Source organism: Callospermophilus lateralis, chromosome 17 (genome assembly GCF_048772815.1).
Source record: "Callospermophilus lateralis isolate mCalLat2 chromosome 17, mCalLat2.hap1, whole genome shotgun sequence".
NCBI classification, from domain to species: Eukaryota; Metazoa; Chordata; class Mammalia; order Rodentia; family Sciuridae; genus Callospermophilus; species Callospermophilus lateralis.
Genome location: NC_135321.1, coordinates 46,119,047 through 46,143,838, shown reverse-complemented (window position 1 = coordinate 46,143,838; position 24,792 = coordinate 46,119,047). Strand labels below are relative to the sequence as shown.

General features: G+C 46.9%; 1 protein-coding gene across 3 annotated transcripts in view; it reads left to right on the top strand.

Moving 5' to 3' along the window:
* The window catches only part of Cables1 (Cdk5 and Abl enzyme substrate 1), a 107,404-nt gene extending 83,009 nt beyond the window's left edge, over positions 1–24,395 (top strand). For 2 of the 3 annotated variants that reach the window (XM_076836933.2, XM_076836932.2), the window contains 6 exons: positions 3,097–3,193; positions 4,305–4,461; positions 5,544–5,647; positions 17,822–17,928; positions 19,333–19,540; positions 22,530–24,395. In XM_076836933.2, coding sequence (XP_076693048.1) covers positions 3,097–3,193; positions 4,305–4,461; positions 5,544–5,647; positions 17,822–17,928; positions 19,333–19,540; positions 22,530–22,670 — 814 coding nt within the window. In that variant the 3' untranslated portion in view covers positions 22,671–24,395. The remainder of the gene's footprint in view (positions 1–3,096; positions 3,194–4,304; positions 4,462–5,543; positions 5,648–17,821; positions 17,929–19,332; positions 19,541–22,529) is intronic. The other variant, XM_076836935.2, reaches the window with a different exon arrangement.
* Positions 24,396–24,792: the final 397 nt, after the last annotated feature.

Sequence of the window (24,792 nt, the reverse complement as noted above, 5' to 3'; positions counted from 1 at the left end):
TGGCATCACATAGAAGTAAAGGTATTGTGAAAAAAAAAAATTTTTTTAAATTGAGTTCCTCAGCTGATCTTTTCCCAAGTTCTCACTTGTCACATGTGCCCAGTGACTATCACATGGGACAGCACAGATGGAGTTCTGGTGGACAGTGCTGGTCTGTCCTAGTCTATATGTAATTTCAGGTGTGGTTGAAAGTGGACCCACTGGTTTTCCTTATTTCCTTACGCTTGGCCCCAGCTACTTAGAAAGTAGAATGACGTAAGTGAAAAGCCAGTGGGAAGTAGTGACTCTCCAGCAAGTCACACTAGTTGTCCAGATCGGTTCCTCTGGATAGGTGTGGTGGAGCCTCCCCCAATCCTCTTCCATGTCCCCGAGGCCCTTGGACAATCCACTGAGTCTGCAAATCTTAAAAAGGGTTTGGGGTTCAGCTTCTGGAGAGAGGACTCTTAGGTTTAAGATGAGCACATAGAGTATATTTTCTGTTACAGCTTCATTTCCCTTGAGGGAAGCCCCCGAGAAGCAGGGTGTGGGGTGAGCCATGGCTGGTTTGCTTCCGTTCACTGGGATGTGCACCTTTAGCCGCAAGCAGACAGCTGGCCTCTGGGATGAGGTTGTTCTAGGGAAGGCTGTGAGCAAATTGAAGACAAATGAAGAGGGGTTCAATGAAAAAGCACCCATGTTTCATCCCATCTTTATAAACCAGTACTGGTGAGACAGACTACTCCTGCTCAGTAAATAAGTCCTTCAGTGTCCTTACCTGTGAGATGCTGTGTAGACAGCCTAGCGCTCCCCTGGGAGTGCTCTCAATTCAGGCTGGCTTTAACATTCTCCTTTCCCTTCTCCTTTCCCTTGGCCTTCTCATCCTAGAAGATCTTCCCTTCTCTTCTATTAATTTCAGCCCTAAATGACGTTCTCTGAAAACAAGGAGAAAATTGGGAATTGGGAATATGAGACACACATTGCTGGCTTCGGCTTTAGCAAATTTTTAGCAAAGTTGGAGTGTGTGGAACTGTGCCAAGGTCCTTTACTGAAACCAAAGCCTGCTTTCCTGTACTAGCACTGCTGCTGTTAGTCCCCTGGGTCCCTCCCCACCGTGTGACTTCTGCCTCCTCGCTTTGCTCAAGGTTTTCTTTGTAGGCATTTCTCCCTGTGTGGGTACTCTGGTGTGTTCATGTCTCCATCCTTAATTGCTTTCTGAAGGCTTCTAGAAATTGCCCTGGGTAGCTTAGTAGCAGGCAGAGCAGCAGGTCTTGGAGGTGTGGACAGTACCTGGTGACCTCACTGAGCCCCACTGTCCTCTGGCCTGCTGGGTCTTGGCAGCAGCGAGTTGAAGGTGGGCACAGCATGTTTGGGTTTAAATAATCCTCGGCCTCATAGCCCGCAAGGAGTATGGTCCCTGCCAGAGGGGACACGTGTGGCAGATTTCAGACACATGGAAAAGGGCTTCCTTCTCAGAACGTGTTTAGAGCCCTCATTTGGGTGACTTGCACCTTCTTGAAAACCTGACAATTGTGAGACTTACTGTCCTTTTCTGTCCCTTAAGGGGCAGGTGGGCTGTTTAGAATGACCTGAAGTCTTTTACACGCATGGGATATGGGTGGAGGAATGGGAGAAGCGCTGATTAAAGTAAAATAAATAGAAAGAGCCAAGACTTGTGGGATGGGCGGGTTGGTTGCTCTTGTTCTGTGGCTTTGGTGTTGTTTTGAGCACGCCCGTGCCATCGCCTCCTGAGGAGGATTGCTGCACTTGCTGGGTGCCGAGGGTCTGGGGTGTTTATTTTGAAAACTGTCTCAGATCAGTCTCTGCATTCTACGTAAGATCAGAGACCCAGTCCATCCTTGGAAGGGCACAGATGAGGACAACCTCTCAGCAGAGTCCAGGAAGCCCTGTTGGGGCGTGCTCCATTCTCCCCACTCCCACTCTGTCCCTCTCTCTTTCTCCCTGGTTACCTTTGGCCAGGAGAGTCTCCCTTTATGTCTGGCTTGTTCTTACTTAGCTTCTCCGTCCCTGAATATGGTCCCTCCACCCAGATCACACAGTGAGGTGGCTTTCCCTTACCAGTGCCCTGTATCATAGAGACAGAGGCCGGGAGACGGTCCCCAAACGAGGCTGCAATTTAGAGTCACCTGGGTCACTTGAAGTGTGGATGCCCAGGTCCTCCCCATATTCTCAGAGATCCCCGAGTGACCCTGATGTGCAGCAAGGTTTGAAAAACTCATAAAGAAGAAGGATCATCCTTTGACAAAGCGAGCAGTTACACATGAGGGTAGTCACGGGGAGCCCATCTTGCTTCTCCAAAGCAAAGCAAACGTACTAGAAAGAGCACTGGATACAAGACTAGTCCCTTCAACGTATTATTATCCTGGTGGCTTTGGCAAGCCATTTACCTGCTCTGAACCTCTTTCTTTGCCCCTCTGTAAAATGGGTTGACAATAGTAATGCCTGTCTTGTCCCTACAAGTTTCCTTACAAGTGTGTGTGTGCAAGTCTTTGAATCATGTGGTGTTGTGTAAATGCTTGTCGTTTTACTGGGAATTACTGTTTTATAAAGAAGATACTACCTTGTCAGGCTACCTAGAAAACAAGTGAGGGTGACTGTTGTGCCACTCATTCTTTCATTGCCAGCAGTGAAACGGATGCCTGTTTAGGAGATTTACTTCTCCTGTCTGGTAAAGGAGAGGTGGCCTCATTAGCTTTAAAAAGAACCCAGCAGCAGGAGCCCCAGAGGCCCACTTGTCCTGGGTGCTCAGAGAGCATTCCCTTGGCTTCTTAGTAACTGGCCTTCTCTGAGACGTAGGGCCCCGTGCTGAGGAAGAGGTGGCATTGGTCGCCTCCAGCTTCTAAGCCCAACTCCCATCTGCAGACTTTGTGATCAATTGGATTTCATTTGTCCATGTAAATTAAATAAAATGGAGTTGCTCCCAGAAAGAACCTCACTGTGAGACCCCCAAGGAAGGACACAAGGTCATGCCATCCCATCCCCCAGGACCCACTTGGTCATTTTGTCAGTGTGACTGTGGTGTCTCATGTAGTAAACATCATCGTAGTTCTTTGGGGTGCACACAAAAGCATTTTTTCCCCTTTGGCTTGTACTCCTCAGGGATCTGAAGTTGGATGGAGGGAGGCAGTCGGCAGGCGCCATGAGCTTGAAAGAGATCATTGGTCTTGAAGGTGTGGAGCTGGGTGCTGACGGGAAGGTAAGTCCACCTGGCCCTCAATCACCAGGAAGCGGAGGCAGTAAGACTATATCTTCACTTGTGATGCGGGGAAGCAAGCTCTGGGGGCAGATTCCTGGGCGTGTGATACCAGCCCACCCCAGCTCTGCCACTGTGCACATGGAAACCCACCAAGCTGTTTCAATAACTGTGTGGCGGAGTCCACTGGACATGTGGATTTTTCTGTCAATACTGTTGACAACTGAGTGTGTAACACAAGTACCTCACACACTCTGCCCCACAATACATGCATATTCCAGGATGAAGTGGCAGTTTGAACATACATTAACTGGTGGTGTAAGCAAGCAACATTCCAGCTACTAAAAAGAAGTTTTTGGCTTCTCATGGTCCCAAGGGGCCAAGAATCCCTCGACCTTAAATGGTTTCAAGCTGGGTTGAAATCTGAAGAGTAGAAGTTGAAAATGAACTTGACCTGCATACACTAGGTTCAACCCTCCCAAAGCCTGTGTTTCTTTGGGGAAACCATCCCAGAATAGTTCCAACAGGGGAAGCTTCTGGGGCTGTGAATGACCTTTGCCCTCCTTACTCCCAGGTTAACTGGTCACTCCTCTACCTGAATGACAGGAACCCTGAGCTCCAGGTATAGATAGGGTGCAGTTCCCCAGGCAGAAAAGAAATGCATTTGCTCCACCTTTATACCTCAGGAGCTGATGCTCACAGAGGAAGGAGGGAGGGGAGGAATAGAGCTGAACATCACAACAGCATCTGCTGAGGAACATAATGGGAGATTCTATGGCCTGATGTGTTCTGGAATCCTGCCGGATAAGTTATAAAAAGCCATACAATGTGTCCAACATGTTAACATTTCTGCCACAAAATGAGAATAGTCACACTAAGTGAGCTCAGTTAAAACTGTGTTTCACCTCATGTCCATTAGGGTGGAATTTGGGCACAAATTTGGCATGTGTGAGTGCCAATTTTTTTTTTTTCATTTTTCAGATCTCATTGGATTTTAGAATTGCAGGTTTTAAAAAGTAGATCTGAACTTGGAGGAGCCACGTATCTTGGTCAGAATGCAAACCTAGCATTGCCTGGGAATAATCACTAGTTTGTCTGTTTGTTTACCTTTTAGACAGTTTCTTATACCCAATTTCTGTTACCCACAAATGCCTTCGGAGCCCGGAGGAATACTATAGACTCCACCTCCTCCTTCTCCCAGTTCCGCAACCTGAGCCACCGCAGCCTCTCCATAGGCCGGGCCAGCAGCACCCAGGGGAGCCTCGACACAGGTAACTTTGGTCCATCTGCTCTGGGTAGTTTGCGACAGGAGGTGCCTCAGTTTACAGTGTGGTTTGTGTCTCCTTCTGCACGCTGGAGGACAGGTGCCCCCAGAAGACACTACTTGATCTCGGGCCATGTAGGCCCATAACCAGGTGACAGGGGATCTTATCTCTAGAAGCCACACTTGCCAATCCTGTAGGATCTTACCTACATGGAGAAATGCTAAGGTTGCTTCATTTAGAGCTGATTGGGTTTCCCAGCTTCTGTGTGGACCACTTGGCTCCTCATTCACCTTTCGCCTGGTTACAATCCTGCATTGTCACAGTGTGGAACTCTGGGGTTCTTTCGTTCGTTTGTTTTGTTCTTTTTTCCTGTTTATTTTCCCCTAAAATAATTGGACCCTGAAGTACAGAATGAGGGTGATATTTCCTTTGTGGATATTCTGGTGAGCAAAGTTGGCAACTGAAGGAAAATGTGCATATCCCAACTCTATCCACACAAACCTTAGTAAGGATTGGCATGAGGGTACCAGTTCTTTAAGAAATAGCATTATTTCTACTTTCAGAGAAATTCCAGTGAGTGTGCAGTTCCCTAGGTCAGCCCAGCCTCTGCCCTCACGTCCCAGACACCTGTGGTCTTTTACAGCTGTGTACGCTGGTGGATGCTCTGGTTCGAGTTGCTCTGCACACAAGAGCCTGCCCAGAAGCTTTCATGCCAAGTCATGCCTCTTAGGTGGCATGACATGAGTCTAGTAATTTGGCCTGCAAATTTAGAAAATGAATCTTTTCAAGGCCACATTCTATAACCTGCAAGGGCTCTCTGCATCTTAGGTCCTATGTAAAGATTTCTACACTTCTGGGTCAGGAAGATTAATATATAATTTTCTAAGATGAAAGGAAAAAAGAGAGAATGGCAAGGGGCTACATCTCATTGGCATGCAGAGTCGTCTGCTAAAAGCCAGAGCCAGGGATATGACACTGAGCCAGATTCCCTGAAAACTGTCTTCAGTGACCGTACTTGGCATTCTCCTAGCTGCCTCTGCCTCAGAGAGTCCAGGGCCCCTAATTATCATTTTGCATGTGATCTTCAGGTAGTGACCTGGGAGACTTTATGGACTATGACCCCAATCTCTTGGATGACCCCCAGTGGCCTTGTGGCAAGCACAAGCGAGTTCTGATCTTTCCTTCATACATGGTGAGTAGCGTGGGATGGATGGATGGTTTGCTCATCCCCACAGCCACCTGGACTGGCTTGGAGGTGGCTTGCTTGCATTCACAGACTGGGACTGAGAACTTTATCAGAGACTGCTCTGCCTGGGGCATCTCCTGGAACAGCACCAGTGGAGGTTCTTACAGAAGGACCAGCATCTTCGTGGTGTCCAGGAATCTGATCACCTGGCCTGTAAACACCACTTTTAGGGGTTTGAGAAGGCTGGGTTGCCAATGTCTGTGAAAGCCACCAGCTCAAGTTGGGGTCCTTCATCTCTGAAGTAGCATGGCCCAGCTTACACTTCCATAGGGGAGGACCTAGCCCATCCCTGAAAGTGCCAAGTTCAAGTCCAGCTCTGTTTGAATTGCCTCAGTGACTGCAGGCTTCCACGTGCACTCAGAGCAAACAATTGGCACCAGGTTGGGGATGACAGAATTATCTCTTGGGAAAGTGAAAGTAGGACACTGTGGGTGTTAGATGCAAACGCTTTCCTTGCTGTTTTTATTTCACAGACTCTTCCTGTTTTTCCCTTTGTTATAGTTCGAGTTTCTGCTTTGGGCTAACCACCTTTCCCACCGCCAAGGGCTACTATTTCTCCTGACACCAGGGGGAACTTCCAGGGTCCTATCCCATACTTTCGTTGGGCAAACCTGCCCTGACTCCAAGGCAAGCAGAGCCCGGCTGCTGTGGGAGGAAGAGAGAATTAGGCTTGAGGGAAAAGGACTGACCAGGCCTGCCCCACACAGCATCAGCAGCCTGGGCACCAACCCAGAATGCCCCACCTCTCCCTGCCTTCTGGCAGGGCAGGCATAGCTCAGCACTTCCTCCTCTGGTTCTCTTCCTCCTGTGCTGTTCTTAGGAGCCCTCACCTCAGCATCAAGCATCCCAAAGGTCCTTGTTCTGGGCTTTCTTGTCTGCAGACACCAAAGCACAAACCAACCCCATGTACTCAAAGGACATCCACATCTGCACTTGGAGCTTAGAGTTTTCAGCCATTGTCAGGAAAGCCCTGGCAGTACCCGGCCAGCCCTTGCCAGGTACCTTCAGCATATCTCTGCTTATATTTGGCATCTCTGCAGAGGCCATTCGGATGTGCCACGCTGAGTCAGAATGGATTTCCAAAGGCATTTAGTTTAAAATTACTCTTAATCCTAGGCCTCCGCTCTAGGACACATTTATTGAACAGTCTAATAAAGTGTTCAATAAATGACCAGAGCCGTGCCCTGACATCGAGGAGGGAGCAACTGGAAATCTGCCATTCCTGTAAGAACCCGTTTTTTTTTTTTGTGGTGCCCGGCTTTATTTATTAAAGTTCACTTTGTTGACTGAGTAACTTAGGCAAGAAACTGTGGCCCAGAGTCCAAATGAGAGTCACAGTTGATGGTCATGATTGGACAGGCAGGAAATGGGTGCTGAGGCTACAACTCCTGGCCCGGGGCTCTGTTCGCTTTTCTGGGTCATGTCTGAATACCTATTGCTGGGCTTTGTGCAGTGGATTGCTGACCCAAGGGCAGGACATAAAGATGGTTCTTTGGGCCAGCAGTTTAACAGATGCCTAAGTGACCAAGAGTATGAAGTGCATTATGGCCAACAGTGGAGTCTGGCGGGGACCTTTCCGGTGGACATGTCACAATAACATTGACCTTCCCTTTGACAAGCCTGCTGTGGGGCTGGTGCCAGATCCAATCTTATTTTTTCCTCCTTTAAATTTCATTGTGCACTTTGATGTCCTGGGCTTAGTATATGTGTGTGTGCATGCACGTGCACACAGGTAATTCTTCCTCTTTAGACGGTGTGTTAGATGACCTGTCAAGTCAGCATATAGGTCCTTCCTCCTCATTTTATGTTCCCAAATGGATCATTTTTCATTTCCTCATGTTGGCTCCACAGTTTGTGCTTCCCGTAAGGGTTCATGTTTTAGAGAATGCAGTTGCTCGTGAGCTGCATTTAATGGTCAGATCTGTAAGACCTCTTTGCCTCCTAACTATAGATACTGGCACTTTGATAATGTGGGAAATCTACTTTTAAATGTTATCTTCCAAGTTTTGTTTTCTGTTTTTTCAGTGCTGCAGACTGAACCCAGGGCCTTGCACATGCTAGGCAAGTGCTGTACCACTAAGCTATAGCCCCAGCCCTTTTTATTTTATTTTGAGTTGCCCAGACTTGGCCTGGAACTTGAGGTACTCCTGCCTCAGCCTCTTGAGTAGCTGGGATTACAGGCATGCACCACCATGCCCGCTGTTATCTAAGCCGATGACAGTATGTATCACAAAGAGCCTCAACCCAGCTTCCCAGAGACACCCTTCCTAGAAGCAGGCATGGATGACAGGACTATTTTCTCAGCATTTGCACTGAACTTGTAGGAACAAGAGTACAGGGGTGGTTCTTTGTCTTTGTGTGTTTGCTTGATTTTTACATGTTGAGTAACAGGTACAGAATTTACCCATTCAGCAAATTTGTTGGGGCCCTCATGTGTGCCAGACTGGGTGTTTTAATATTCAGTGGAAAACTAACTAGCCACAATCCCCATTCTCATTAACTTTAGAGCAAATGGGGAAGTCAGACTATAAAGGGGGAGACAAATCACTGTAGCCGGGAAGAGTGTGTGGAAGGAACCCACTTGGACAGTCAGTAGGAGAATGGGTGGAGGTGAATTTCCCCGTGGGAAAATCCTGAAGTGTCAAAGAAGTTGACTTTGTGAACATACACACATGTGCGTGCAGGGAGGTCAAGGCCACAGAATGATGATCCCTACAAACCTTTCTTCCCCATTGTGGCTCCAGGCTCAGGGATGTACCTGTATCAGGCTAGTGACTCTCAAAGTGGGCAAAAGCTAGAGGGTATTTGAACCAGGTTGCTGAAAGCCGTCTTTGAGAGCCTGGGGCAGATTTGGCTCCTAGGTGGGTGTGGGAAGCTCTAAGCCAACAGACCCTACTTAGGTCTGCTCTTTCCCTCACTGGATGCCCCCAGCTTGTGAAGCAGGCTCTGGCCCACTCTCCCCAGGGCTTCCTGCTGCCACCTCTGCTTGCTGATGGGAGTAGGCCCTGGGGACCACGCAGCCTCATAGTATTGTTGCCTTATCCTGGGTTTCTTGGGTCCTGAGGCTGCTGTCCAGTCTTTCAGGAATATCCTGTTCTTGTGGAATTTCAGGCTATGGGATGTCCAAGTGGCCTCTGCAGAACCAAGCACCCCTCAAAGTGATGAGCTAATCCTTTTACCCATCTAATTCTGTGGCAGCTGTATCAGGTGTAGTTTATACTCAACCAAATGCACCCATGTTAAGTGTACAATCCCATGAATTCTGTCACCGCCCCTCTGTTCTAGATAGGACATTTCTGTCCCCTTAGAAAATGCCTTCCTCCTGCCTTGCCCTGTCCATCTCCTCACTAGGACAACTGCTGGTCTGACTTGGCATCATATTTAGTTTATCTACCTATTCTGGAACTTCATGTAAAAGAGATCATAGGCTATGTACTTTTTTTTTTTTAAATCCATCTGCTTTCTCATTTGATATCTGTGAGAGACACCCCTGCATGTATATCAGTAGTTTTTTTGATTGCTGAGTGGTGTTGGATGCACAATTGTCTGTTCCCCTGTTGATGGACATTTGGGAGATTTCCAATATAGAGACATTAAGAGTGCTATTGCTATGAGCATTCTCGCACATGTCTTTTGCGGGCAAATATTTTCATTTTTCCTGGGTAAATACCTAGCGGAGAGATTCGAGTCACATGACATCACCCAGCCAGGATATAGTCAGATGCATATTTTCATTGTTTGAAAGGCCACTCATCACCACAGTTAGGGCGTGCCTTAGAGTTGGAGAGTTCCAGAGGTAAAGCGCATCTACAGAGTAGAAGTGATATCTTTTTTAAAAGTGGCCTTGAACTTGTAGTGACATTAGTATTTTCAAACTTGAATCCATGCAATCACTCCTGCTAAGATCCATTGAGAAAGGGCATAAGTGAGATTTCTGAACTTGAAAAAAAAAAATCCCCAAGCCAGGCATGGAGACCGAATTACAGCTATTCCTGCGGTTTGGTCTTTGGGTTTCTAGAAGGTGACCACAGGACATGAAAGTACGTTGCACCGCTCGGCTGCATGCAGGTTCTTGTAGGGCATTAGTTAATGTGCTGCCCAGGAGGGCAGGAGGCCTTGAGTCAGAACCGGATGCTTCCGGCCGCTGCACGGCCTGGCATGTAATTAGGGTTTCACTAGAGAGTTATTATTTATCATTAGAACCTGGCAGCTCATGCGGGTAGTGGTTTTTCATTGTTGTTTTTTTTTCCTCCCTTTATGGGTGTGGAAAGCAATTAAGAGAAGAAAGTGACAGCGTTGAGGTAATGCCAACAAAATTAACTTTACTTGAATGGAATTTTGGATCCTTTTCCCTTCTCAGAAAGAAATCCCTCTCACCCTGCTTTGACACCAAAAAAAGGGAGGAAGGAAAAAAAAAAAACTATCCTTTATGATACCTCTGCGTCTCAAGAGAGCATCTGTGGAGTTGATCTTCATGATAAAGTGCCTGTTCTTTATGATAGCAGAATCTCAGCACTCCCTCCCTGCATTCCACAGTGTCAACAGACAACGTCTGAGACTCGGGGTTTTCAGTACAGTGTGAGATGCTGGCAGTGGGAGCTGAGCAACTCGACGAAAGGGCGACTAATTCAACCTGCCATGTGCCCCTCATATGTACATAATTTTTTGGTGTCATCATGGCTTTTTGTTTCATTAAAAGTTGTGTCGATGACTTAGGCAATTATGTACCTACCTGCAGGGTGGATCTGCTGGGGAATTATAGCAGCTGGCACTGGGGTCCTCCCTCCCTTGCAAGGTCCCTTCCAGGATGCTCACTTTTCATGGTGCCTATGGCTCACTCTTTGGGGGAGGGGGCCACTGTGAGAGAAGCGGTGCTCTCTAGAGGCTCCATCGGGTGCCTGGGCAGCAATTGAGGAGCAGGGTCTTGGAGGCCTGCCAGCTTTAAGCGTGGGAAATTAGAATGCATTGTTGGGTTGTGGTGGGGGGTGGCTGTTTTTGTTTCTCGTGTGGTTTTGAGCAACAGCATTATTAGATATAATTCATGTAGCATTCAATTCATGTCTTTGGTGTGCAGTTTAGTGGGGATTTTTAGTATATTCAGTTATGTGGCCATTACCACAATCAATTCCAGAACATTTTCATCATCCCCCAGAGAAGCCCCCATATGCTTCAGTAATCCTCCTTGGTCCTGTTCTCCCAAATCCCTCGGCGGCCCCGTGTTCTCTCTCTCTGGATTTGTCTATTCTGATGTTTCACATCGGTGGACTCATACAATAGATGTGCTGGCTTCTTAGCATAATATGTTGAAGGTTCGTTCATGTTGTATCATGTATCAGTAATACACTATTCTTTTAAATCATTTTTTTCTTATAAAAACAGTCCCAAGATGTGCAGCATCTGCTCACTGCCTAAGTATTTTTCTTGGATTTTTGGTCATCATTTCGTAATTTTGAACATGACTTTCTATGCAAATTTGGCTCATGTCTGTGGCCACTGTTTAAGAAGCATGTGTAGGGGCTGGGGCTGTAGCTCAGGGGTAGAGTGCTTGCCCAATGCATCGATTCTCAGCACCATATAAAAATAAATAAAGGTATTGTGTACATCTACAACTAAAAATATTTTTTAAAAAAGAAGCATGCATGTTGAAGTACATCCAAATAACATCTGGGTATGTGTGAACTTGGGGGTATAGCCACCTAGTGTCATCACAAGTGGGTAGAGATACCCAGAAGTTCTGGAGCACCAGGTGAATATCCAGCAGATACCTGCCACAGAATGAGCTCTATACTGCCTTACGTGACAGCATAAACCTCAAACCATTTCATGTCGGTGAGGAATATTAAAGGGCTACTCCCCTAAAGGGATGGGAAGGAGAATCCATTCAGGATCACATTCTTAATTAGAATCCAAGGAGTAGAAATAGCAAATACAGCCCCAGGCTGTGTCAACTGCCTGCTCATTCCTATAGTTTCCTTGTGATTTACTGTCCTCCTAGGGAAAGGGATTAAATGCACAGGACAGCTGAAATGCTCATCTGTTGGTGGTTACATAGATTTAGTCCAGGGCCGCCCCCCTGCTTAATTAACCTGAACAAGCATCAAACATCTGCTTTCCCAGTGCCCAGCTAAGCTGGAAATGCTGATGGCTGGTGGACAATTGCAGGCAAAGCAGAAGAGCCCTGATTTTGCAGGGCTGGAAGGAGCTGCCCAGATGGTTGCCTTGGATGCCTCCTTCCTTTCACAAGTGTGGCAGGGAAACTGAGGCATGGAGAGGTGTCTGCCTGCCCCAGATCACCAGCCAGCTCCTAGGGTATAAATAGCCCTGGGGCTGGAACCCAGATCCCTTGGAATGTTCCTTTCTAGGGATTAGGAGTCTGGTCCCCAGAGCAGAATCCGCAGCAAACACATCTGTTCAGAGGTGCTCATAAATTCCTATGGAGAGTAGGGGACAAAGGTCAGAGCTCTTCCTGGCCCTGAAGCGGAGGCACCTTGGCTGCTTTTATCAGAATCAGACCAGCAACCTGTCTGCTTTGAACCCCTGACCTCTCTAGAATTAGTATTGCGGTATATGTGCCCATACCTGCTCACATTGCACCCCAACCCTACCCTGGGGCTTAATTCAGCTGGGGCTTAATTCAATTCCTCGGCAGCCCTTACTCCTTTTGTGGTTAGTCAATTTCTGAAAAACAAAGGGTGTCCCAGCATGTCCAGGATAGAAGTGGTGGACTCTTCCAGCTAGATAACTAAGTCGTGAACTTTTCATTTTGGTATCTTGAAGGGATTCATGGGTGTTCACCCCACCCCAGCCCTTCCTAACTCTGCTTCCCATCTCCAGTGGAACAGGCTGGGCAGGGCTTCTTTGTGGACAGTTTTGGATAGTCTCCTCCTCCCAGCTGACCTCCCTCCCTTCCCCTTTTTGCAGCTGTGCACAGGCAGCTGCGAGAAAGTGCATTCAAGTGACCTCTCCAAGAGCACAGTGACCTCTTCTACAAAAAAATGCAAGCACCGCAGGGCCAGGGCTGCCCATCCGTCTCCTAGCCAGCTCTGCTTTGGCTACAGCTGCAGGCCAAGAGGAGCCCTTCATCTGGCAAATTCTGTGGTCTGGAATTAGGTGTCAATGACACAGACTGTCCCAGACCAGGAAGGAGCCACAGTCTGCTTAATTAGCACTTTGATTTATAGTAACACACTCTGGCAAAACTCAGGCATTGCTAATTTTTATAACTCCTACAATTCCACTGGTAGGTGAGCCTAAACAAGGCAACAGCCTCATGTTTAATTGATTCTCTCCCAAGCCAGAAGGAAAGGCTGGGGGCTGGGAATCCCTGCCTGTAGCTTAGTTTCCCACTAGTGCTCTTTGCCCATGACCATGGCTGGAAAGAAGAGAGTGGTCTCCCACATGGTTGAGATGTCCAGCCTCTGAGTGTTATCATATGGCTCCCTCAAGATGTCCAGGACTGTGCTGAGAAATCACAGCCTGCTGTGCTCCAGAGACTGGGACCTGGGGTAAGAGGCCAATGGGGACATCATTTCCCTGAAGACATGAGAGATGGACCTGGTCACAGGGTGATTTGTTTAATACCAAGAATTTGGCCTGTTTATAACCTCAACTCTGGATGCAAGGCCTTGTCTGAGCAAGGGTCTGGGGTCAGATTGTCACTTTGGGGGCTGCTGACTCTGTTGTCCCAAATGAGTATCCTGTTTGCTGAATGTGAGCGGGACATGGAGCCACCTCCTGAGCAGATGTCCCACAGCCATCAGCATCTAGCAGATGATGGAGAAACCAGAGGAGGAAGCCTAAGTCCAAATGCTTAAGCAGTTTGCTGGAGGCCACCAAGATACTGCACAGCAGAGCTGGGTTTAAACCCAGAGGTCTGGCTCCTGAGTCAGTTCTTTCCCATTGAGCCACAACTTGGAGAATCGGGGACACAGAGAAGGGCGGTCATGGCCAGCAGAGGAGGCAGGGGAGGAAGCTACCTATGAAGTCCTCTCTCAGACCAAGACTCAGGCCTTCTGTGAGGGGCAGAGCTAGGCTCAGTGTGGAAGCCATGGATCAGGGTCCAGCGAGCTGCACAGAGTGCACCATTAGGAGTTAGTGGGCAGAGCCGTGTCCCCCAAAAGATTTCCTAACCCTCCACTACCTTAGAATGTGTCCTTATTCAAAAGTAAATTAAGATGCAAATCAGACTGGAGTAGGCCTCATGATCTCACATGATTTTGTCTACATAAGGAGACACGAGTCATAGAAGACAGACAAGAGGGACAGCACCATGCGAAGGCAGAGGTTAGAGCAGTGGCATCTACAAGCCAGGGACAAGCAGGGCCCACCAGAAACTTTGAGTAAGGAAGGTCTCTACCCAGAGCCAGAGTTTCTATTTCAAGATTCTGTTTCAGAAGGAGCGCAGCCTGCTCATACCTGGATCTCAGGCTTTCCGCCCAGGGACTGAGAGACTGTGTATTGCTGTCATTACCTAGTTTATGGTCATTTGTCACAGCAGCCCCAGGAGACTAATAGTTACTTCATATTCTCCACCAGCCTCCAGTGCTCTGATTGATAAGCATGATTTACTAGGGCCATGGGTTGGGCTGAGTTGGTATTCAGGAGTTATTCTGAGACTTAGATTCACCAGGAAATGTGTGTCAGGGATAGGGGGCAAGACCCCCAGTGGTCTCCAGTGACCTGACCACATTTAGATCTCCAGGGAATCAGACACTCTTATCCTGTTGTCCCCATTGGTAGTTGTGAAGACCATCAATGGGAGTATAGAGTGTGTTGTTTATGGTTTAGTTGCAGAACTCCGTATCCACTCTTGCTAGTTTAAGAAAGGGGTGTGTTACAGCTGGGTGGATACCGAAGAGTTCAGAGAATCATTAAGGAGGCTGACAGAACAGCCCAAGTCAAAATTCAGAAATGATCCCCAAGCCACCCTGCAGAAACTCGCATTCTCTGGGATCAGGACTCCGACTCCTGGCTTGGAGGGTGGCACTGACCACCAGACCCAGACCCACGCTGCCTGTGTTGTGGTCTGTACCTGCAAAATGGACTCCAGGACTCTCCCTCAGTGCATCTTGGTAGCAGGAATGACAGGTGTGTAACCTCTGCTCCAGTCTTGCCTTCTCATACCAGAGCATTCTAAAGGAAGCACTGGAGTCGTTTTGGGGCTACTAACTACAAAGTTGTAGGGAAATAGAACTGTTGGCTGTCCTGCCCTTCACTGTGGACGTCCAGACCTTACTGTTTCATGAAGGCGAGTCACAGGAAGAGCAATGTGCGCAGGGGGGTGGCTTAGCAGGATGAGCCTGCGGAAGCGGCATCACAAGCTGAACCTGGGACAGTTGCTAGTCAGGCTGGGAGAGTCAGATGTGCCGCTCCCTGGTCCTCAACACGTAGAAATCACCTAGGAAATGTGTCTTGGTGCAGATAGGGACCACATGTTAAGTGACCTTCTCTGGGTTGCCTGACACTGGAGGGGAAGCCACCTGGCTACTACTTCAGCCCTCTCTATGGTCAGCCAACTTCTCCAGACCTCCCAAGAGCCCCTTAAGGTGGGAGCTCCCCTCACTGCCCATTCAGTCTGGTCAAGGAAAGAAAAGCCAGGAGGACTGTTGGTGGGGGGAGTGGGTTGTGGGAGGAAGAGTTGGAAGCAACTAATCTGGAAGACCAAGTTCCCAGCTCTGAGGTCGGGGTGAGCCTCTTCACTCTGAACCTCAGTTTCCTTGTCTATCAGGTGGGGTGGGTGGGATGCCTTCACAGACTTCTCTTTTGGTAGTGGGACCTTCTTTCAAGAGAAGTGTTGCAAGGATCTTCAGAGAAGCACCGTCCAGGTAGCTGCAGGGTGAGATCCAGGCCTCCCATTGCCTCAGACATTTCCATGGAAACCAGTTTTAAAACTCAAATGATCATTACAGAATGGGGTATTCTTGCTCAGGACTCGTAGGGCTTCTGGCCCCCGACAAAGGCAAGTGACACTTTGCTTAATCCTGCTCACATCATTCCAGTCTCATGGTTTTTGTCCACAGCGGAAGAGCAGAAGGGGCCTGTCTGGTGTGTCAGGGTGCCTAGATGGGGGCATTGTGCTGGGTATTCAGGATACAAGGACTGGCTGGTGGGCCCAGCTGGAGGCAAGCATGGTAGATGATAACCCTCCATCCTGCTTCCAGGAATGGGAAAAAAATTATCTATCTGTCTATCTATCTATCTTACATCCTATTCAATCCAGAGATGTTTTTTGAGATGAAATTAAGTGGTTCTTGAAGCAGGAAGGGAGGCAAATCCATCTTGGAGAGCTGCCCCAGGGCAGTGCCCACTCTGCCTGACCTTGGCAGCCAGAGAGGCCTCCATAAAAATTCCAAGTGCACCTCCCCTCCCTGCCACACAGTGCAAGCACACATGCACGTGTTCAAATACTTTGGTCAGAGTTGGATTACCACTTCTCAAAAAGCACATCACTGGCGCGTAAGAGAATGGGCATGTTACGGACCAGCCCCAGGGAGACCCTTCCTGATCAAGTATCAGGAAGAAGATGCACCAAGTCTTTGTTCACTCATGTGTTACAAAACTCTAAGCCAGGTTGGGAGTTATATTGGGACCATTTGCTTTAATTCTCCAGAGAAGCAAAGAAGGTACCATTAAGATCTGTTTGAATTGGGATCTATTAGCTGTTTGCATGCTCTTGGCTGTAAACTACCACCAGAGACATTCCATGAGCTTGTTCTAAAAATCAAACCAAGTATCTCATACATGGAAATGATCAGAGAAAGCCACCAACTTTTGTTAGAGCCATTAAGGAAACCTTGGATGTGCTTTGCTGGCGGTGGGCCATGCTTGGGAATGGGCCTTCACATCTGAATTTGCAGCTGCTGCTTCCTCTGGCTTTGCTTGGTGAAGATTCTTGCCATACAGTCAGCCAGAAGACAGCCAGCCCTTGGCAGGCGTACAGTGAAGGAAGGATGAGACTAACCAGGGAACCCAGCAAAAGACTGTTTAATTGACAGTTAACTGTGCAGGGCACGGAGAAACAAGGAAGACTAGAATATTCAGAAAGCGCTCAAAGGAGCCAGTCTTCAGGGATGAATAGAATTTAGAGAGCGGGGAGGAACTCAAGTTTCAAGGGACTGTTAATAATAGCTACCATTATATACATACAATGGAATGTCATTCAGCCTCTTTAAAAGAAAGGAAATTCGGACACATGCTGCAGTGCAGATGAACCTTGAAGACATGTGAAGGGGAAATAAGCCTGTAACAAAAAGGCAAATACATAATTCCACTTACGTGAGGCAGATGCACAGAGGAAAATGGTGGGGTGATGGTTGCCAGGGGCTGGAGGGAGTAGATGGGGAATTAGAGTTTGATAGGTACAGAGCTGCCCTTTTCAGAAGATGAAAAGGTTCTGGAGGTGGAGGGTGGCGATGGGTGCTTAACAATGTGAAATGTGCTTAAAGCCACTAGACTATACACCTAAAAATGGTTAAAATGGTAAGTTTTGTACATTTTCTAATTTTTAAAATACAGTTTATGCATTTATAAATGTCAAAGTGAACCCCGCTGTTTTTATAACTGTAATGCACTAGTCAATACATTTAAAAAATACAGTAACTAGCATTTATTGTGCTTGCTGTATGCCATGAGCTCTTGACTTCTCACATAGTTCTCCAAGTGGCCATGTAAAGTAGGTACAGTTATTGTTTTCATTTTACAGACGTGCCACTTGAGATAGGATGATTAACTACATCTTCCAAAGCCCGCAACTGATGAATGGTCTGCTGTGGATTGAACCCAGATCTGTGCAAGTTCAAACCTGGTGCCTTTAAGCACCGCACTGTGTGAACCATAGGTTGAAATGCAGTAAAGAGAGACTCCCCTCCCTCTCTCCTGATGGTCTACAGGCTAGTTTTTTTAAAAGATCACTATCAGTAGGAGGAGGTGATTGATTTTCTTTCCATCTGCTTCCAGAAAGCCACTGTCCCTCCTGGATTCAGCAGAGACCCTAATTGTGGCTCTAATCTGAGTTTCCTCATTGCATCACATTTTTGGAGTTGTAAGTTGGCTGTGACTTGCATGTCATTAGTTCATAGGACCCTTACTTAATGAGTGACCTGTTTGCTTTATCTGTTACAGACCACAGTAATTGACTATGTGAAGCCCTCAGATCTCAAGAAGGACATGAACGAGACCTTCAAGGAGAAGTTTCCTCATATTAAGCTGACACTCAGCAAAATAAGGAGGTACGGGAAACTTATGTCACTTTAACTCACCTTGAACTTGCCCTTCTAGCCTCTCTTCCAGCCCGCATTAAGCTCATGCTTTGTATGATGTTTTTTTTCCTGTTCTTTGAGGAATGAAGCATTAACATTCAGTTAAGGGGGGAAAAAAAACAGTCTTACAGCTGGCTGACTCGTGCCTGGATGTGGTGGGAGAGTCCAGAGAGCCAGGACAGAAGGCCAAGCTCCAGACCTATGATTGACACAGATCTGGAAGGACATTCATTCAGTGAAAGAAAACATTTCAGTCTATGGGCATGCAGTGTGCCAGCTCAGTAAGACGTATATTTTGAAAAACAGAATGGGTGACATTCAGTTCTCTGGTTTCTCAAGTATATGCAAAGCCAAAGAGAAGAGGGTTAATATCTTAGGGAATGGGATAACTTTACCTAAAATCACTTTCCCAGAGATGATAGCTAGGACCTGTATTTAAGTAGTCACCAAAGCAGCAAAAAAAAAAAAAAAAAAAAAAAGACAAGCTGTACTTCCCATGTAGTTGATTAGATCAATCCTACGGTGACCCTGGCTGTCAGCCAAATAGTTAAGGTGACTGACCCTGCTGGGCCAGAGAGGAGCTACTAGTGTCTGTGTGCTGTGACAGCATGGTAACAGAAGCTAGGCTACACAGCCATGTCATGTTGGAATATGTGCCGGTAAGTATTTATGCTAGTGTACATCCTGATAAGATTTGATTCCGGCATGTTCCAAGCCAAAGAACCCCCCCCGCCCCCCAAAAAAAAAAACTTTGAGAAAAATCAAGTATTCACACTTTGTCCATTTGCTGGGCAGCTTTCCCAAGGACACTGGTTGATGTGCTCTTAGGCTGACTCCTTTTCTGTCCTAGTTAATGAACATAACTGATATTTGGCAGAGTTTAGACCAAGTGCCTGATTTATTTCTATTATCATCCCTGGAATGAGCACAGTTCCCCAGATGGTGTCCCTCTTTGACTCTGGATAGCTCCGCCCTTAGTTTCCAAGGGGACCCTCAGATATCCACATGTGTTCAGTGGGGTCCTTCTGTGTTCCGCGTCATGTTCGTTGGCGCCCTTGCTGGCCCCTCTGTCTGCCTGGCCTGCTGCCTGTCTGTCATCCTCCTGGAAGTGGCGATTTTTGGCACTGGATCTGGGGCAAAAGTGAACATGGTCTGGGCAGCCAGACCAACCAGGGAGGGTCCGGACCCCCAACTGTGTGGCCTTCTTCCACACATAATGTAACCTTCACACTTCTGGGGATTTAATCCCATCCCACATCACCCTCTGGGCATGAAAAAGAGAAGATGCTTTCCCGATGGAGTCATCCTCCTCTTTGGGGGTCCCCTGAGACTCTTGGGTTCTAGTGAGATTCTTCCCTGCTTTCTTTGTCTTAGTCTGAAACGAGAGATGCGGAAACTTGCCCAGGAGGACTGTGGCTTTGAGGAGCCTACGGTGGCCATGGCCTTCGTCTACTTTGAGAAGCTCGCCCTCAAGGGAAAGCTCAACAAGCAGAACCGGAAGCTTTGTGCTGGAGCGTGTGTGCTGTTAGCAGCCAAGATCGGAAGTGACCTCAAAAAGCATGAAGTCAAGCATTTAATTGATGTAAGTAGCCTACATCCTGGTGTCTAGGGGACACACTTTCAGTCCAGGGGTCTTCTCAAAAGGACCCTGGCTGTGACACCTAGTAATACAAAACTAAGGGCCGTGAAGTTGTCCTTCCCATAAGCAATGTCAGATGCCTTCTCCTAGGCTCTCTTAGAGTCGGGGGAGATGACCTACTTGGACAAGACCAAGAGCTCCAACATTGGATCTGGCCATAAAAATCTATTCTTAGACACCATGAGGAGTGGAAACTACTGTAATGACACGGGGTCTGTTCACAAGAGGTCTTGTGAACAGTGAGACCCTAAAAACATCCGTGGTCTAGCAGGCCCTGGCCTCCTGCTGCCTTGGTTACTTCCTGGGGTACTATCATCTTTCTTTTAAAGGAGAGTCTCATCAAAGCAAGAAAACACTGATCTCATAAGGTGAATGCATGAATACCTGTTTTAAAATTCAGTATATTAATAGGAAATTTGGGGAACAGTCAGGAGACAAATGCCATTGAAATGATAGGTTTATTACTCACAGTTCCCAAGAGGAGGGGTGTCTTAGGTTGGGCTACCATAGCAAAATACTGTAGGCTAGGTCTCCTAAACCACAGAAACTTATGTCTTGTAGTTCTGGAGACTGGCAAGCCCAAGGTCAAAGTACCAGCTGCTTTGATTCCTGATGAGGGCCCTCTTGCTTACTTGCAGGTATCTTCTTGCTGTATCCTTAATTGCATAGGGAGAGACAGAGCAAGCTTTCTGGTCTCTCTTGTAAGAACACTGGTCTCATCATGAGGCCTCTACCCTTAAGATCTCCTCTGAGCCTAATTACTAGGAGGTGAAGCCTCTAGGAGTATAGGGTATTGTGCATCCATGGATTTGTGGGAAACACAAACATACAGTCCAGACAATGGGCATGCCACAGCCATGGGAGGCCATGCTAGGGAGCACCATTTTTAGTTGAGAAGCAAAGGGAAAGGAAAAGAGCTGAGGTAGGTACTTGCCAATCTACAGTCAACCAGTCCAGAGATACTACATGGAAAATTTCAGAAATTAGCAATTTGTTTTAAATTCTGCATGCTTCTGAGTAGCGTGATGAAATCTCACTCTGTCTGGGACATGGGTCATCTCTTTGTCCAGGATACCCACATGGCATATGCTACTGCCCATCAGTCACTTTGCCATCTGGCTTGTCAGGTTGACTCTCCCAGTATCACAGTACTTGTGTTCACGTGACCCCGAGTAGCCTGACTCGTCCCAATGCCTTCATCGCTGGTCTTCATCTCATCACAGAGGCATTATATCAATTCACACCACAAGAAGAATGAGTACAGGACCATAAATAATTAAGATCACATTCACATAATTTTCACTATAGTATGATTACTCTATTTTACCACTAGTTATTATTGTTAATATCTTATTGCACCTAATTTATAAATTAAATTTTCCCATAGGTATGTATATATAGTAAAAAATAATAATAATCTATAGGATTAGGTATTATGTGTAGTTTCAGACATCTTTAAGGACGCTTAGAACATATCCCCCATGGATAAAGTAGGACCACTTATACCTGTGTATATATTTTTGTTGAATTAATGAATCTTGAGAAATATTAATAAAAATTATACTGTTCACATCATAGTTAAATAATATGCCACACAGCAAATGCTGATAGTATTAGTCCAGAATATATCAGTAATGGTTTAAAAAGCTATTTGCATTAGCAATAAACCTAAGAGCAGAGAGATCAGTAAAGAGGAGGAAAAAGTAAGGTACGGGGGACTGAATTAGAGCAAAGTATATCTATGCTTTTATAATTATGTCAAAATGGATTCTACTGCCATGTATAACTAAATTTAAAAAAAGAAAAAAAGCCCATCTCAGTTATAATCTGAGTGCAGGCAACAACAGCTCTACTGGTGAGATTTCTCCTCCATTTCTAATGCCATCCCGCTGCAGTCGGATGCACAGGCAGGGAGCCACAGCTCACATACGTGACACTGAAAGTAGGGCAGCCTCACCAGGACTTGAGGCCCTGTGGGTAAGATGAAAAGAATGAATTGCAAATAATCATCTCCCCGCATTCTAGAACTTAGGTGTGGTTATTATTGTTGTAGGTGATGGGCTCCGTTTTAGTTTTACTTCTAGACCTGAATAACTTAGATGTAACAGGGTGGCGCTGGAGTCTCATATAGGTTTGCTTCTCAGCACTGCCACCCCTGGACAAGTGATTGACCTTGGAGCCTGTAAAATGGAGATCAGTGCAATACCAACCTTGTGAGAGTCTTAAGATTAAATGAAGCGATGGGATCTATGTGAGCCTAGCAGACCATAGGCCACTGGAACTAAAGGCAGGAAGTGCCGTCCATACCTCCCCTTCTTCCTCCAGAGCCTTGCTTGTAATGGGTGTGTGGTTTGAATATGGTTTGCCACGTCTGAACCTCATGTTGAAAATTTTTCCCCATCGCAACAGTGTTGAGAGGTGGGGCCTTGGAGAGGTGATGGTATTAAGCATTCATGCCTGGGCTGGGGCTGGGGCTGAGCGGTAGCACACTTGCCTGGCATGTGTGAGGCACTGGGTTCGATTCTTAGCACCACATATAAATAAAATAAAGGTCTATTAACAAATAATAATAATAATTCATGCCTTTCTCTTGGGAATTGTTCTTCTCAGAACTAGATTACTTACCACAAGAGTAGCTCATTAAAAGCAAGGCTGTCCCTCATTTGCATGTACCTGCTCACCCTTCCAGTTTCCATCAGGAATTGAAGCAGTACAAGGCCCTCAACAGGTGTGACCACCTGACTTTGCACTTCCCAGCCTCCAGAACTGGTATTTATGGTGACCCAGTCTCGGGTATTCTGAAAGCAGCAAAAAAAAACAGACTCGTAAGTTTCTCTGTGAGCACTCACTAGCTGATGGATAGGGAAATTGCACTTGGAAGAAAACCCTTAGATTTTAATTTTAAAACTAAAATGTCTTAATTTTATTGCAGAAACTGGAAGAGAAGTTCCGGCTGAACAGGCGAGAACTGATTGCCTTTGAATTCCCAGTGTTAGTGGCCTTAGAATTTGCACTCCATTTACCAGAGCACGAAGTCATGCCACATTACAGACGCCTGATCCAGAACTCCTAGCACAGGGCCCAGCAGGGTGAAGGACCATTCCTCTGAGCGCCGTGGAGCAGAGTTCACTACTGGAAATGCAAAAAATAAAAGTACCAAGCTTCTTATCCTCATCGTAGTTTTCACAGAGAAGAAGTACTGGAAACTTCACAAAGTCTTCAGTCTGGCTGGCCGAGAAGAGTGTGAGCCATTCATTACACAAGCAAGTGAAAAGAAGATTCAGGCTGAGGACAGCAACGGCCTCTACCTAGCAAGAACTCAGCTGCCTCCAAGGGGCTTCCTGCCAGGCATGCACACCTTGCCAGCCTGACCCTGGGCCTTCGCTCCAAACCCATTCCAACTCTGAGCACAGAGTGCTAGAGCAGATGAGGGAAGCAGATTTGCAGAACTGAAGGAAAACTTTTCTACCCTCCCTGTGTCAAAAGAGCGTGCCAATCTATTTTTGTATCAGCCATTGGAAGTGCACTTTCCCCCGGGGGCATGTGAGTGTGCAAGTGTCAGAGGTCCTGCGTCAGCCCTCAGCCCCCAAGTCAGTGCCACCCTCTGCAGAGCTGACTTGGGGCAACGATTTCTGGGTGATTTCTGGTTAAGAATCCCTCAGTGCCAGGTTGGCATCTTCTGCCCTTAGGAAATGACATTGTTTTTGTGACTGCTCCTGCCACAATCGGACAAAGACTAAGTTCTCAGTGTTGGAGGAGTCGCAGAAAGGCATGGAGTGTGGCGCTACCTTCCTGCCATCCCACTGCGGGCATCTGTCTGGTCTGCACACTTTGCCACTGTGGAGATGGCAGGGGTTGTGCTCCATCGATCTCGTTCCTGTGCTCTATGTTAGAGTGCATAATAAGCACATTGATTGTGCTAAATATGTGTTTTATAAAAATCCAGTATAGGGGTAAGACGTATGACGTGTCTTGTGGCTTTTGCACTGGGACAGACTGCATCTTGAGCCGTGGTTGAGTTGATTCAGGAGACGGTGGCTCTTGTTGCCGTGAATCCATAGCTCTCAGTGCAGAATTTTAATCACGACTTGTCCTGATGCTCGGGCATGACCTGTGCTGACTCATGTCACTGCATGGTCACCTTGTAGCCACAAGACAGGTGTCACCTGGCTGAAGAAAGTTTGTAGCCATGTAAAAAGAATTAAAATATTTTGTTTTATATATAGATGTATGTGTATGTGTAGAGACGAAGGTCTCACCAGTCACCTTGGCCCCCTCTGTGGTAAATTCCTCGGCCTCCGTCACAAACAGGCTGTAGTGGGGTCGCAGACCTGGATCAACCGATATCACCCAGGGAAAGGGGGATGTGAGTAGTGAGGGTATATGGCTTTTGTAAGCAGAGCTCAGAAGAATCCTACAGCCCTACAAGATGGACTTTTTTTTTTTTTTCCTTCTGTTTCCCAGGCTGGTCTCAAACTCCTGGGCTCAAGGGATCCTCCTGCCTCAGCCTCCTGAGTAGCTGGGACTATAGTTGGGCACCACCATGCCTGGTTCCTACAGGATGGGGCAAGGGCAATCAAGCAGCAGCTGGTGAGAACAGGGGATGATACTTGGCTTCTAAGTCAGTCTTAGTCTGAGTTCAATCCTAATCTTTTGCTAACAAGTTTCCTTGGCCAGAATCAGTTGTAAATCGGTGATTTTGAAGTAGGGATATAATGAACGTGGTCTACTAGTTGAAAATTAAATCAACTAGTATTTAAGGTGCACATATTATCAATAAAGCAAATTGAGAAGCTCAGAGTGTTCAAAGCATCTCCTGAACTACAAAATTCCTTTCAACTTCCTGGTGTCTGTCACCTTGTTCCGCTCTGATGAGATGCCTGGCTCAGGTGTGTGGACAGTGGCTACAGGTGGAGAGCCGTTCTGAGAAGAACCTCTAGCATGTAGAAATGACCCAGGCAGGCACTAATGACTGACATGGGAGGGCAGCCTGATACTTTGTGTCATGAAATAGTCCAGACTAATATTCTTGGCTTTGGGGTGATTTGTTTTTTTAGTGTTTATGAGGTGGACTTGGAAAGTTATTGGTCCATTTCTCTTTTAAAGATTAATTTTGAATTTTAAGTTCTATTCTGTGGGTTTGTGGAGGGGAGAGTTTTGTTTTGAATTGGAAGGGAGGGGTGTCTTCATGAGAA